Genomic DNA, 16,471 nt, shown 5'->3' on the forward strand with positions numbered 1-16,471 from the left:
TGAATTAAAAATGCACCCACACTATGTCCAATAAACATGACTCCTCATGTTGGGCTCCATCACACCACACTATTATAGTACTATACTTCACTTTAACTACTATGGCAACATCTTATGGAATCCTGGGAATTGTAATTTAGGGAGTGACATTTAGAATTCTCAGGTAAAGCACTCTTGGACTCCCTAAACTATGAACTTCAGGATCCTACAAAACGTTGCTACAGCAGTTAAACTGGAATGTGGTCCTATAATAATGGAGTATGTTGGTGCTTTAAGTGGATTGTGACCTAAAATTATTGAGGAAGGAATTTTAAATATCTGCTGTAGCCTATTGCTTAGATAGTTTAAAACCTGACAACAAGGACCAGACATATGCTATTCTGAGGCTATTTTAAAATTCAGATTGTTGACTATCTAGCCCCAAAGAGACTTCATCCCTCTTATCCATCCTTTACATGTCTGCTGGAGATAAGGACCTTGGATGTAAACAATGTCCCTGGGTTCCACAGAGTGCAATCTATCCTTCATCACACTAGAGAATGAATCAACTTTAAATGCAGTTACTGCCTCCTGCAAAATTCTAGGGTTTGTAGTTTAGAGAGGAGCCTTTAACAGCCTTACTAAACTACAAACTCCAAGATTCTGCAAGAGGCAAAAACCAGATTTAAAGTGGATTCATTTTCTAGTGCGATGAGGCCCCTAGCTTGATGCCCTCCAAATGGTCTGGACCAGGGGTCCTCAAACTAAGGCCCAGGGGCCGAATGTGGCCCTCCAAGGTCATTTACCCGGCCCTTGCTCAGAGTCAAACTAAGTTTGAAACGACTTGAAGGCACACAACAACAACAATCCTATTTCATCAGCCAAAAGTAGGCCCACATTTCCCATTGAAATACTAATAATTTTATATTTGTAGAAATGGTTCTTCATTTTAATTATTGTGTTGTTTTAAGTGTTTTTTGCACTACAAATATGATATGTACAGTGTGCATAGGAATTCATTCATTTTTTAAAAAATTATAATCTGGCCCTCCAACAGTTTGAGGGTCTGTGACCTGGCCCTGAGGCAGCATATTCCATAGCCAAACAGCTTTTATTGTCAGTTTTCCCCCCTAATATTTAGGTGGAATCTCTTTTCATGCAATTTGAATTCATTGCTCTGCATCCATGTCTGTCAAGCAGCAGAAAACGTTAAGGCTTCTGAGGTTTCATTTGCTTTCAACCTCATGCACATTGTTTTCTTCTTCACATCTTTAATCCAGATGTATATAAGTCTTGGGGGTGTAGGCCATAGGAACAGTATGTGCAATTTTGACTTTGTGTCTTTTTATTCTTCGGATGCATGGAAGGTAACTAATTTCTGAAGCAGGGTTACACCAAAGATTGTTGTTTGTCTATGTCTTCTTAAATTATTTATTGGACCTCAGTAATCTTGGTGAGACTGTAGTGTTTGCTTTGGATTAGAGTTCAGGTGCATAGAAATATATCCCTAACCTTGATCAAAACAATGAGCACCTCCTGCTGAGTGGCACTTGTTGGCTGCTGTTGCTTTGGACACAATCAGAAAAAATGATTGGGCAAATGTGGTTCAATACTTTAAAGTATCCAAAAAAGAGAATTTGATACACAGTTTTACTGATGTGCGGATCCCAGAGAAAGCCAGAAACAAAGCAGGTAAAGGGATACCCACAGACTAACATATAGTGGTGACAGCAATTAAGGGTATTATCTTACTTCCTTTGTGTGCACTCTAAATCCAGCAAACACAGGCATGTTCAACCAGAATTATAATTCCGATATTTTTAGTTGCAAAGTAGATTCTCAAATATTTTAAAAAGTCGATTGCACCAGTTGCTTTCGGGATTTCTCTTAGTAAATTAGCTATAAACAATGAGCAAACTATGGTATTTTAAAGACACGCGCACATGTGTTCTTTTGTGTTGTAATATGAAACAATGCTTTTGGTGATGTCATCATCTTGGCAGCCTCAAGTAATTTCAAAATTCTCAGCGGCTGCCAATTGAGTCAGACAGCTGAGTAAACAAACTGGGGAATAACATACACAATATATTTTAGTGTTTCTTTGTATTTCAGGTGTGTTCTTGCAAAATAAAAACCACTGAGCAATTTTTAATAAATGGCCATCTGCATTCCTGTTCTTACATTCAATTTCCCCATCTCTCTTTGCCGCAAGCAACACACTTTTTCTTCCTTCCTGTCTCCAGACTTAGTTTGGAAGCCAAGCTGTTCACTTATTGTTCACTAGTAAGAATGAAGGTATAAAATAAAAAAGTACATGTGACACAGTCCTATGCATAGTTTACTCTCTTGGAAAACCTGGAAATGTTATACTTTTGGACTATAGCTCCCAAAATCTTAGTACTGGGAGATGCTGGAAATGGTAGACCAAAAGTAAGATTGTATCTGAGGCCCACAGATACCCGTACTTACTTGAGTCTAGTGCTTGCTTATTTACTTACTTAGGTGATCCCTCGTTGTCCGAGTAGGATAGTCTTCCAAGATCGGTGTATTGGCGGTGGGTCTGTAGGTGACTGTGGGCCCTATTTTTAATCTGCAGCTTCTCCCGCAGTGAAGGCATTGGTTTCGAGGTGGAAGGCGGTCCCAGTCAGGGTTGGCTTAATGCGCCTTCCTCTTGGCATGTTTCTCTCTTTCGCCCTCCATTCATGGCTCTTCAAATTCTACAGCACTGCTGGTCACAGCTGACCTCCAGCTGGATCACTCAAGGGCCAGGGCTTCCCAATTCTCAGTGTCTATGCCAGAGTTTTTAAGGTTCACTTTGAGCCCATCTTTAAATCTCTTTTCCTGTCCTCCAACATTCCATTTTCCATTCTTGAGTCTGGAATAGAGCAACTGCTTTGGGAGACGGTGGTCAGGCATCCAGACGGCGTGGCCAGTCCAGCGGAGTTGATGGCGGAGGACCATCGCTTCAATGTTGGTGGTCTTTGCTTCTTCCAGCATGCTGACATTTGTCCGCTTGTCTTCCCAAGAGATTTGCAGGATTTTTCAGGGGCAGCGCTGATGGACTCATTCCAGGAGTTGCATGTGACGTCTGTAGACAGTCCACGTCTCGTAGGCATATAGCAGGGTTGGGAGGACAATAGCTTTATAAACAAGCACCTTGGTATCTCTACGGATGTCCCGGTCTTCAAACACTCTCTGCTTCATTCAGGAAAATGCTGCACTCGTGGATATCTGAGGCCCACAGATACCTGTATTTACTTGAGTCTAATGCACCATCCAATCTAATGTGCACCTTAATTTTCAAAACCCTGAAACCCAAAAAATGCATTTGCCATATTACGTGAATCTAATGTGCACCCTAATTTTGGGAAGGTAATTTAGTAAAAAAAAAGTGAGCATTATAATCGAGTAAATATGTTACTTTTAGGGGGTATTTTTTGGAGCAGGAGTAAATGGTACCATGGATATACTCTCTGTGGAGATAATCTTAAGCAGCGGGTGAGCTTCGTTGGAGAGAATATTATTTAAGACAGATTCTGCTCCTAAAAGTGAATTTCCCCTGACTACATCTCAGATGACAAACTAACATAAAGTGCTATGTAAATACTGGAAATACTGTATTATTAGGTAAACAAGTGGTGCCATCATGCTATTTAAAAGATAATGCTGACAAATTTCTAGATTTTTCCCCTCTTTCTAATTTTTCTGTTTTTTTTCTTTTCTTTAACTTCATTCATATCTTACCAAATGTTGGTGGCTTTTTTACATTCCAGAGAATATTCTACATCAAACATACAGACTCAGGGTTTAGAACACTGTAGAATTAATACAGTTCGAAAACACTTTAACTGCGACAACTCACTGCTATAGAATCATGGGACATGCAGTTTTATAAGGTATTTAGCTTTCTCTACTGAAGAGTGCAGATGCCACAAATCTCAGAACTGCATCGCATAGCAGTTAAAGTGGTTTCAAATTGTGTTAATTTTAGAGTATAGGTAGACCCGGAGACACTCTCTACCTTTTCTTCTCTTAACAATGAATTCCTAAGGGGATATCCATTCCAAACCTGCACTCATTAAAACATGGTGTATCTATCAGAATATGTATATAATGACTTTTCAGCGATCATGAAACAGTTTAAGCACATACAACTTTCACCGAGCTTCCCTTAAATCAAGTTTCCCATAAATGAAAGCTTCTCCTTCGCAGCAAGTCATGCTCATCCATCAGAATGGCATTTCTAATGATCTCATGGTGTTCAGGAAGTTCTTGTGCATCATGAAATCCTTGTGCAACCATTCCTGATTCTGTAACTTTGGGAAGTCAATGATTTCAAATAGAATTTTATACCCAAAAAAGGAATGCAAACTATGTTTTAAAACATGGAAATAGAATGCTTATGAACCAGTCACTAGTGAATAGAGAAATAGAGTGTGCAGATTCTTGGTTCAAGTAAGCAGGATTTCTGCACAAGCCAAGCATATTATATTTTAGGCATTTAAAATACAAGGAATACAAAGAAGAAGAGGAATTATTATTATTATTATTATTATTATTATTATTAATTCACCTCTCCTCAAGGCTTGAGGCAGGGCACAAAATAGTTAAAATACATAAATAAAAACATGAAATCATTAAAACACATAGATTAAAAACATAGATCTAAGGTGAAAACACAGTAATTTCATTTATACCTGTCAGAAGAAGAGAGTTAACTATTAAAAGAAGTGTAGAGTACAATTTGTTAGGGAGTGCAGCTGAAATATCATCTATATGTGCTGTTTAGAACCGTCCTGGGCCCGGTCCTGTTCAACATCTTTATTAATGATTTAGATGAAGGGTTAGAAGGCATGATCATCAAGTTTGCAGATGACACCAAATTGGGAGGGATAGCCAATACTCCAGAAGACAGAAGGAGGATTCAAAACCATCTTAACAGATTAGAGAGATGGGCCAAAACGAACAAAATGGAAGTTGAACAGGGACAAATGCAAGATACTTCACTTAGGCAGAATGGGGGATGCCTGCTCTCGATAGTAGAATATGTGAAAAAGATCCTGAAGTCCTTGTGTACAACAAGTTAAACATGAGCCAACAATGTCATTCGGCAACAAAAAAACCCAATGGGATTTTGGCGTGCATAAATAGGGGTATAGTGTCAGACCACACCTCGAATACTGTGTCCACTTCTGGGCACCACAATTGAAGGGAGATGTTGACAAGCTGGAATGTGTCCAGAGGAGGGCGACTAAAATGATCAAGGGTCTGGAGAACAAGCCCTATGAGGAGCAGCTTAAAGAGCTGGGCATGTTTAGCTATCCCTGTATTCTGACTTGGTCAGAAGACACCTTGAATATTGTGTCCAAGTAGCCTATAAAGCCCTGAACGCTTCTGGCTCAGCTTACCTATGTGAACCCATCTCCTGCTATGAACCATTGCGAAGTCTAAGGAGAGGCTTTGCTCTCAGTCCTACCATCCTCGCAAGTGCGACTGATGAAGATGAGAGACAGGGTGGTGGCCCCTCATCCACGAAACTCTCTATCCAGTGACATTAGATTGCCCCCCTCCCTCTTGCCCTTTAGAATGAAATTCAAAAGCTAGTTATGGGACCAAGCGTTCGATTTAGAATGAGACCCAATCTGTGTGAATGATAATGGACTGACCTGGACTACGATTTCAAACCTGCGTGATTTAAACACTTACCTATCCGAACGTATCTCTCCTTATGAACCATCCCCGACTTTAAGATCGTCTGCACGAATCTATTCTTGCAGATGCGTTTGGCAGGGACGAGAGACAGGGCCTTATCAGTGGTGGTTCCCCGGCTAACGCACTCCCCAGGGATATAAGATTGGCTCCCTCCCTTTTAACATTCCGCAAAATGGTTAAGACCTGGTTCTTCGAGCAAGCCTTTTTATTGGAGCATAATTATACGTAAACGAATATATGGAATGAGTGACGATGTAACTGGACAACGATTTTAGTAAGGAGATGCCGAGGATCTTGTTTTTACAGATATATTTGCTTTTTATATTACATTTTAGTAATTTTAAAGCAATAATGAATTGTTTTAATTGCTTTTATTATTTATTACTAGTTGTCCCCTGCCACGCATTGCTGTGGCCCAGTCTGGTAATCTGGAAAATAATGAGAAAGCGTTGGTTTCTAATATATGTAACTTCTTTATGCTTGTGGGTAAACACTATTTCTTGCTGTTTCTTTGTCAGTGTTGATGTAGAGTGTCTGATTTGCCCACCCTGGAACATGCAACATATCATTGTCCTTTTGTAAGGGTCCTTTTCAAATCTATGATACTATATCTCTGTGTGTGAATCATATCTATCTATCTATCTATCTATCTATCATCTATCTATGGCTGGATGGCTCTTTGTCAGGAGGACATTGATTACGTTTTCTTGCCCTGATGAAAGAAGTTGGATTGGATGGCCTTAAGTATTTTCTGTTGGTCATGGGGGTTCTGTGTGGGAAGTTTGCCCCAATTCTGTCGTTCGTGGGGTTCAGAATGCTCTTTGATTGTAGGTGAACTGTGAATCCTAGTGACTACAACTCCCAAATGTCATGGTCTATTTCCCCCAAACTCCATCTGTGTTCATATTCGGGCGTATTGAGTGCTTGTGACAGGTTTGGTCCAGATCCATCATTGTTTGAGTCCACAGTACTCTCTGGATGTAGGTAAACTATAACTCCCAAATTCAAGGTCAATGCCCACCAAACCCTTCCAGTATTTTCTGTTGGCCATGGGAGTTCTGTGTGCCAAGTTTGGTTCAATTCCATTGTTGGTGGAGTTCAGAATGCTCTTTGATTATAGGTGAACTATAAATCCCAGGAACTAATTTGCCAAATAGTCACTGTTGAATGTTTTTATGTTGAATGTTTTTATATTGTGTAATGTGAGAGCTGGACCTTAGGGAAGGCTGAGCGAAGGAAGATAGATGCTTTTGAACTGTGGTGTTGGAGGAAAGTTCTGAGAGTGCCTTGGACTGCGAGAAGATCCAACCAGTCCATCCTCCAAGAAATAAAGCCCGACTGCTCACTGGAGGGAAGGAGACTAGAGACAAAGTTGAAGTACTTTGGCCACATCATGAGGAGACAGCAAAGCCTAGAGAAGACAATCATGCTGGGGAAAGTGGAAGGCAAAAGGAAGAGGTGCCGACCAAGGGCAAGATGGATGGATGGCATCCTTGAAGTGACTGGACTGACCTTGAAGGAGCTGGGGGTGGTGACGGCTGACAGGGAGCTCTGGCGTGGGCTGGTCCATGAGGTCACGAAGAGTCGGAGACGACTGAACGAATGAACAACAACAAATGCTATTTTAGACTGTAAGTCGCTCTGAGCACCTTGGTGGGGAGCGACTAATTAAGAAATAAAGTGAAGTGAACTACAACTCCTAAATGACAAAATCATAATTTTTGAGTGATGGTCACTCCTTGTGTTGTGAGACGTTTTGTTGCCAAATTTGGTGTGATTTCATTCATTGGTTCTTCTGTTTTTAAGGTACTCATTATGCACAGAGCATTTATATATATATATATTTATTATCATTTATACACACACTTTTCTGAAATGCAACATATAAACGTTATATACATATGTTCAAGCGTCCGTATAGTCGTTGAAGAGAAGGTGAGAAGTCAGATAAATCACAAAAAATCATGCTACTATGAGGAGGGCTTTTAAATTTCACCCAGTTGATAGGCCCACAGTTCTTGTATGGACAAAACTTCCAGGCTTCTTCGTGCATCTACCTTTCTAAATTGAGACAAGGAGGTAGAAGACAGCACTCTGTTCCATAACTCGAGGATGAAACCTAGTAAGGGCGCCACACCTCCTCCTCCTCCTCCTCCCCTTCGCCTTTATTTAGCTCCTCTCCCTCCAACCCTCTCCTCCTCCTCCTCCAGACTTTCCCCCAGATCTTTCACAGATCCTGATTCTTCCCTCGCTCGTCTCGCTTCCACCAATCACGCACGACCTCCCGCCCTTAAGACACCTTATTATCCAATCACGTGTTGGTAAAGATAAGTGACAGGCATCTCAGCGCGTAGTGAGGGAAAAGAGGCGGGACGGATGACCTTAACTGGCACGCACGTTACCGTAGTGAAAAGGAAGGGAGGGAGGGAGAGGGGAGAGAGATGTTGGCGACGGATGGGGAAGGGGGCGTGGCCAAGAGGCGCCTCAGCCGCTGAGCCAAGCGGAGGGGGCGTGGCAAGGGGGCGTGGCCGGCGGCCGAGCGGGGAGGAGGCGGGGCTGCTGGGGAGAGGAGTCGTTGGCGGCGGCGGCGAGGAGTAGCCGGAGAAGGAGGAGGCGGTGGCGGCCTCGCCATGGTTTTCCTCAAGCTGCGAGAGCAGGTGGGTTCCTTCAGAGCGGGTCCCGCTCGCCTCAGGCCGAGGGTCGTCCCTGAGGGTGACAAGGCGCGTTGGCGGGGGAAAGAATCGAAGCACCATGGCGGCACTGTGGGGACGCGCCCCCGCTCTCGCTGTGAATGGCCTGACAGGGCTCGCGCGCGCGCCCGAGAGAGAGAGAGAGAGGAACGCGGGCGGGGGCGCGCGCGCGCGAGGGAGGCCCGAGGCGCGAGGGAGGGGAGGGGAGGGGAGGGGGAGTGCGCGCGCGCCTCTCTGCCTGTTTGCCAAGGAAACGGTGCGCTGCCGAATTCTTCCCTCCCCTTCCCCTCCCCTCCTTTGCCTCTCTCTCCTCACCTCTCCAGGCTCCTCCCCCTCCTCCTCCTTCTCGGCCTCTTCTCCCAGGTTCCTCCGTGGCCTAGGCCTAACAGGTGGCAGGCAGCCTGTCGTCCCCCATCTTCGCTTTTTGAGGCTCTCCTATACATATGCACTTGGACCTTCCCTTTCATGGTGTAGTAGGGAAACGCGAGGCCTTTGTGACCTTTTCCAGGCCATAGCCAAGGCATGCAAAATACAGCATACCCTCTCAGTTAACTGTCACCCGTGGCGATCCGTAGATGCTTTCCATGGCAGCATTTCATTATCAGTGCCAAGTTAATACAGAGTTTATGGTATCAGTGAGGCCTATTTTGGTTTGTAGCTCTCGAGCAACCACAGACTACATTTATCTACCAATCCCCATGGATGCTGCTTAAGAGAGAGAATTCATATGCTGTGATGGTATAAACAGAGGGCCAGGTCACAGTCCCTCAAACTTTTTTAAACAGAGGGCCAGGTCACAGTCCCTCAAACTGATGGAGGGCCAGGTTATAATTTGAAAAAATAAACATGAATTAATTCCTATGCACACTTATTTATTTGTCGTGTCAGAGCAGCCAGTCCATTATATTACATTTCTAACAGAACAAAGCAAACAAACAGAAAAATACACAGCTTGTGAGTTTGGTAGCAGGTTAAATGCTCTTTGACCAGTATCTAGCCACTTGAAGTGCTTTCGGTGTTGCTGCAAGAAGGTCCTCCATTGTGCATGTGGCAGGGCTCAGGTTGCATTGCAGCAGTGGTTTGCTCTTCTCCACACTCGCATGTCGAGGATTCTACTTTGTAGCCCCATTTCTGAAGGTTGGCTCTGCATCTCGTGGTGCCAGAGCGCAGTCTGTTCAGTGCCTTCCAAGTCGCCCAGTCTTCTGTGTGCCCAGGAGGGAGTCTCTCATTTGATATCAGCCATTGGTTGAGGTGCTGGGTTTGAGCCTGCCACTTTTGGACTCTCGCTTGCAGAGGTGTTCCAGCGAGCGTCTCTGTAGATCTTAGAAAACTATGTCTAGATTTAAGTCGTTGGCGTGCTGGCTGATACCCAAACAGGGGATGAGCTGGAGATGAGCTGGACATCTCCAGCTCATCCTATGCACACTGATATCTTATTTGTAGTGTAAAACACTTTAAAACAATACAATAATTAAAATGAAGAACAATTTTAACAAATGTAAATTTATTGATATTTCAATGGGAAGCGCGAGCCTGCTTTTGGCTGATGAGATGGAATTGTTGTTGTTATCGTGTGCTTTCAAGTCATTTCAGACTTAGGTTGACCCTGAGCGAGGGCCAGGTAAATTACCTTGGAGGGCTGTATCTGGCCCTCAGGCCTTAGTTTGAGGACTCCTGGTATAGTACATCTATATAAATAAAAATGTAATGTTAGTTTGTGGGATTAACATAACCTAAAAACCACTGGACGAATTGACACCAAATAGGGACACAATACACCTATCCAGGCCAACGAGTGACCATCACTCATAAAAACACTGCAAAACATAGCAGAAGAGACTTACAAGCCAAAAAACAAAAAATACATTACAACGCATGCACAAAACCACATATATAGGCAAACACAAATATATACACACACACATATGCACACACACAACACACACAGAAAGGGGAAAGGAAGGAGGGAGAGAAAGAAGGAAAGAAAAAAGGGCAGAGAAGGAAAGAGGAGAGAGAGGAAGGAGAGAAGGAAGGAAAGAAAGGAGGGTAAAGAAGGAGGGAGAGAAAGAGGGAAAGAAGGAGAGAAGGAAAGGTAGAGAAGGAAGGAAGGAAGAAGGAAATAAAAAAGTGAAAGAGGGAAGGAAGAAGGAACGAAAGAGAGAAAGAGGGAGGGAAGGAAGGATGGAACCAAAGAGCAAAGGAAGCAGGAAAGGAAACAGAGAAGGAAGAAAGAAGAAGGGAAAGAAAAAGAGGGAAGCAAGGAAAGAGGGAGGGAAGGTAGGGTTGGAAAAAATGAGAGAAAGAGGGAGGAAAGGTTGGCCACAGCAAAGCTAGTCTTATATAAATATGTAATGCTCGTTTGTGGGATTAACATAACTCAAAAACCACGGGAGGAATAGCTGCCATATGTGACCACAAGAAACCTACTAACCCAAGGAGTGACCATCACTAAAAAAAAAAAAAAATGATTTTGTCGTCTGGGAGTTGTAGTTGCTAGTTCACCTACAATCAAAGAGCATTCTGAACTCCACCAATGATTATTGTTTTATTATTATTTACTTTATTTGTATACCGCCCCTCTCAGCCTTGCGGCAACTCGAAGCGGTTTACAAGGCAAAATTCAATGCCACAAAATACAACACAATTTAAAACATTAACATCAGTAAAATCATAACAACAGCAATAAAAACATAATGGAATTGAACCAAACGTGACATAGAGGAACACCCATGACCAACGGAAAACACTAGAAGGGTTTGGTGGGCATTGACCTTGAGTTTGGGAGTTGTAGTTCACCTAAATCCAGAGAGCACCGTGGACTCAAACTGATGGATCTGGGCCAAACTTGGCACAAATATTCCATACACCCAAACAGAAACACAGATGGGGTTTGGGGGAAATAGACCTTGACATCGGGAGTTGTAGTTACTGGGACTGATAGTTCACTTACAATCAAAGAGCGTTCTGAACCCCACCAACAACAGAATTGGGGCAAACTTACCACATAGAAACCCCATGACCAACAGAACATACTTAAGACCATCCAGTCCAACTCCCTTCACCAGGGCAAGAAAACGTAATTAAAGCCCTTCTGACAAAGAGCCACCCAGTCACAGATATAGATAGATATATATGATTCACACACAGATAAAGTATCATAGATTTGAAAGGGACCCTAAAGAAGGACATTTATATGTTGCGTGTTCCAGAGTAGCCAAACCAGACAATCTCTACATCAATACTGACAAAGAAACAACAAGAAATACTGTTTGTCCACAAGCATAAAGAAATTACATATATTAGAAACCAACACTTTCTAATTACTTTATTTTCCAGATCACCAGACTGGGCCACAGCAATGTGTGGCAGGGAACAGCTAGTTTATATAAATAAAAATGCAATGTTTGTTTGTGGGATTAACATAACTCAAAAACCACTGGACAAATTGACTTGAAATTTGGACACAAGATACCTATTAGGCCAACAAGTGACCATCACTCATAAAAACACTGAAAAACACAGTAAAAGAGACTTAAAAAGCAAAAAGATGCATTACAACACATGCACAAAACCACATATCTAAACACAAACACACATCTATACACATATACACAAATATCTACCACACATATATACACACAAAATACATATACACACACTGGGCTACAGCAACGTGTGGCAGGAGACGGCTAGTTAAAAATAATGGAGTTATTAAATATTGAAACCCCTTTGTGACTTTTGGCCCATCCTGTACAATTGACTTTTCTAACTGGTTCCATTGTCACTTTATATAATAATAATAATAATAATAATAATAATAATAATAATAATAAGCTTTATTTTTAACCCACCCTCTCTCCCCAGGGGGACTCAGGGCAGCTTCCAAAAAATAAAATAAAATGGCACACATTCAATGCCATGTCATCAGGAAAGTCACAATTTTCCTACCCATGTCCTTCTAAACACAGTGGTCTAAACCAGTGGTTCCCAACCTCTGGTCCGTGAACGTCCCCAAGAACTGAAATATGGTCCCCTGCCTCACAGTTACTACACCATTGCAACGAAAGCCACTGGTCTCACAAACCCTCTTACTGTGCTGAGGCAACGGGGATATCTGAAGAGGAGAGGCTGACTATGCACAAAAAGCACGACAACAAGCCTCCTGACTGCTTCTCCTCCTCTTCCCTCCCCCTGAGTGGAACCGTTCCATGTGGCACCTTGGTGTCTTTATTTTTAGGTCTGTTCCTGGGGTTATTTGGAGTGCTGATTCAGAAAATTGCATTGGATAGGCAACATTAGCTCTAGATTATTAAATATGGTTTTCTGTTGGCGAGCAGATGGCGACTACCATATGACATATGTTTTGTTTATTATTTATTTCCTATATTTTTACCCCGTCCTTCTCACCCCCGAGAGGGGACTCATTGTGGCCTCACAAAAACATCATAGGATGCCGACATAAAAAAAAAATCAAACAGCAATACATTAAAATATTAAAATGTTTTGTATCAGAAACTAGAGCTGATGTGGTCTATCCAATGCAGTTTTCTAAATCAGCACCTTAAATAACCAAACTGAATCTAAATTTGACCAAAACCTTACGCATAACCCTTTTGGTACTAATGTTGGGAGTGGTCCCTGGTTTTAAAAAAAGGTTGGGAATCACTGGAATAAACATACAGAACAAACACTTAAAATTAAGAATTAAACTAGATGGTTAAAATCACTGAATAAAAACAACCTTAGCAAAACATACAATCAACCAGGCCTCATAATTAACACATTCAGCAGTTAAAATCTGTATAAAATCTAAAGTATAAAAATATGAAAATGTGGTTCTCCTATAAATTAAGGTAATAATTGACAGCATTGTTAGTCAAGGTAGAAACAGTGATAGACTTGTCCCTCCCATTTGTGGTTTTGGCTTTGCGGGTTTGATTTAAAATGTTCTCTTTAGGAATCTAGATCCTCAGGTGCGACTCTGTGGCCGACTTGCTTCAGTCATAGAATTAGAGTTGGAAGAGGCCACAAGGCCCATCCAGTTCAACCCCCTGCCATGCCAGGGATACTCTATCAAAGCACTCCTGACAGGTGGCCATTCAGCCTCTGTTTAAAAACCTCCAGAGAAGGAGACTTCTCCGTGCTCTGAGGAAGCGTATTCTACTGCTTAAGAACTCTTACCGTCAGGAAGTTCTTCCCAAAGTTTAGGTGGCAGCTCTTTTCCTGCAAATTGAATCCATTACTTTGTGTTCTTGCCTCCAGAGCAGCAGAAAACAAGCTTGTTGCCTAGCCAATATGACATCATTTCAAAAATCCTAAACATGCCTGGAGGTCAAGACGGAGGACAGATAGATTTTTAGAGAACACGTCTAGAAATTTTAGGGCAGTTTCTAGTGAATGCTGACCATAGAGTTATGCTGGAAGAACCAGAAAATCCTGGACAGGTGTTCTCTCAAGTTTAAAAAATAGCAATGTCTTTATTTATGGTTTTTCACTTCCATGGAGATCCTGTGCCTATAACTTAAGTTAACGTGGAAGAATCACTATAATTAGCAAGTGAAAATCGATTTACTATAAGAAAACATATTTTAATCTCTATCATGTTTTCCATTTAACTGAAAAGTTTGTGAAGAGGTATGTTGGAGGTTCTGTGTATGTGCATGTGCCTTCAAGCTGCCTGCTGACCTATAGTGACTCATACATCTCATAGGTTTTTTAAAGTAATACTTAAAGATGGATTTGCCAGGTCCTTTGAAATGTAGCTGACATCACCTTACATTTGGTGGCAGTTTCCCATCCAAGTAATCCAGAGCTAATTCGGCCCAGCTTCCAAGATTAGATGGGATCTGGTGTTTTTAGAGTATTTCTATTCAGAAAACGCCAGAACGTAGGTCAGACCAGCAAGATTAGTCCAACTCCCTGTTTCCTTCAGGTTTTATTTGAGGATTTCAGCAACAGATATTTGCTGTAAAAATGCTGTGGGTTTGTTATCTGATTGTGTACAGAATAGTGTTCTTTGGTCCAAAGTTAACAGACCTATGAGAACTCTGTTGTATGCATCATTTGGTTTAATGTAGTCTGTCTCCAACCCTACAGTGCTGTCCATGTATAAAGAGTTCAAATTACACACTGGCATGCATCTGCCTTTCCACTTGATATATTAAAAATAAATCTCATCGTCCTCCCTGATGCTTGTGCCTAGAACTCTTTGATATACTTCTCCATTTTAATTCAACACTACTGTGAAGAATTGACATTAGATTTTCTTTACATTTTCATCAAGTGTATGGCTTATTCCAGAAAAAGTTGTAAATGCCTGTGACATTTTATCTCCATCATGACCTAAGAGAGAAATCTTGCTGAAATTTACCAATTACACTTGATATGAGTTACATGGGTAACTTACTTTACTTACTTAGGCGATCCCTCATTCTCCGAGTAGGATTGTCTTCCAAGATTGGTGTACTGGCGGCAGGTACATAGGTGTCTGTGGAGCCCCATTCTTTATCTGCATGTTCTCCCACAGTGAGGGCATTGGTTTCCAGGTGGAAGGTGGTCCCGTTCGGGGTTCACCTGATGCACCTTCCTCTTGCCACATTTCTCCCTTTTACCTTCCATTCGTACCTCTTCAAATTCTACAGCACTGCTGGTCACAGCTAACCTCCAGGTGGAGGACTCAAGGGCCAGTGCTTCCTAGTTCTCAGTGTCTATGCCAGAGTTTTTAAGGTTGGCTTTGAGCCCATCTTTAAATCTCTTTTCCTGTCCACCAACATTCTGTTTTCCGTTCTTGAGTTCAGAGTAGAGCAACTGCTTTGGGAGATGGTGGTCAGGCATCTGGACACGTGGCCGGTCCAGCGGAGTTGATGGCGGAGGACCATCACTGCAGTGTTGGTGGTCTTTGCTTTTTCCAGCACGCTGACATTTGTCCGCTTGTCTTCCCAAGAGATTTAAGGATTTTTCAGAGGCACCGCTGATGGAATTGTTCTAGGAGTTGCATGTGACGTCTGTAGAAAGTCCATGTCTCGCAGGCATACAGCGGGGTTGGGAGGACAATCTATATAAATAAAAATGTAATGTTAGTTTGTGGGATTAATATAACTCAAAAACCAGTGGATGATTTGACACCAAATTTGGACACAAGACACCTCTCAGGCCAATGTATGTCCTTCACTCAACCCCCCTCCCACCCACCCAAAATTATAAAACCAGGTACAGTGCATGCGTGAAAATGACGTATTGGCCCCTCCCTCTTCTGCACAAGCAGGAATCGTTGACTGCTCCGGTGTGCTGGGCAGGTAGACCCTTGCTTCCCCAGCCCCCAATTTGTCAGGAAGGCTTTGATTATGTTTTCTTGCCCTGGTGAAGGGAGTTGGACTGGATGACCTTAAGACAGCATTTCTCAACCTGGGAAGTCAAGACCACGGCCCGGGGGGGGGGGGGATGTTAGCAGGGGGGTGTCAGAAGTGTAATCAAAAACCACCAGACATTTTTTGAATGATGGTCACTCCTTGTGTTGTGAGACCTTTTGCTGCCAAATTTGGTGTGATTTCGTTCATTGGTTATTTTGTTTTTAAGGTATTCATTATGCACAGAGCATTTATATATATATAGAAGATTGTACACCCCCACATTCACAGAACAGATGCCTGGGGTATCGTTTTTTCTTGTCCAACAAAATATGTCCTCTCTAGGCATTTCCTAGGTTTTCCAGTGTGACTCTTAACAGGCTGTTATGAATTGTGGGAGTTGAAGTCCAAAATACGAAGAGGGCAGAAGTTTGTCTATGCCTGTTCTATGTTATTCTTAGGCCAGCAGGCAGTCTTAGGTAGTCCTTCATTTCAGTAGGCTTCATTATTATATGTGGTTTCACATATTTATGTAAAGTGCACAAATGAATCCATGTAGATAAGGGTATGTACTGTATCTTTATTTTTCTCAGGATTGGGAGTCAAGACAAGCTCACAACATTATTAAAATGAGATACAGGTAAAACCATACCAGATACATGTAAAATATGTAATAACAAAACTCCAGTAGAGACACCACACTGGATTGCTTGAATATTAGTGTTCTTTTACCATTATCCATAT

At 42.2% G+C, this 16,471-nt stretch overlaps 1 protein-coding gene across 1 annotated transcript in view; it reads left to right on the top strand.

Moving 5' to 3' along the window:
• Positions 1 to 8,236: 8,236 nt before the first annotated feature.
• The window catches only part of ANKRD28 (ankyrin repeat domain 28), a 102,704-nt gene continuing 94,469 nt past the window's right edge, over positions 8,237 to 16,471 (top strand). The window contains exon 1 of the mRNA XM_060781990.2: positions 8,237 to 8,348. Coding sequence (XP_060637973.1) covers positions 8,322 to 8,348 — 27 coding nt within the window. The 5' untranslated portion in view covers positions 8,237 to 8,321. The remainder of the gene's footprint in view (positions 8,349 to 16,471) is intronic.

This window comes from Anolis sagrei, chromosome 6 (genome assembly GCF_037176765.1).
Source record: "Anolis sagrei isolate rAnoSag1 chromosome 6, rAnoSag1.mat, whole genome shotgun sequence".
In the NCBI taxonomy this organism is placed as follows: Eukaryota; Metazoa; Chordata; class Lepidosauria; order Squamata; family Dactyloidae; genus Anolis; species Anolis sagrei.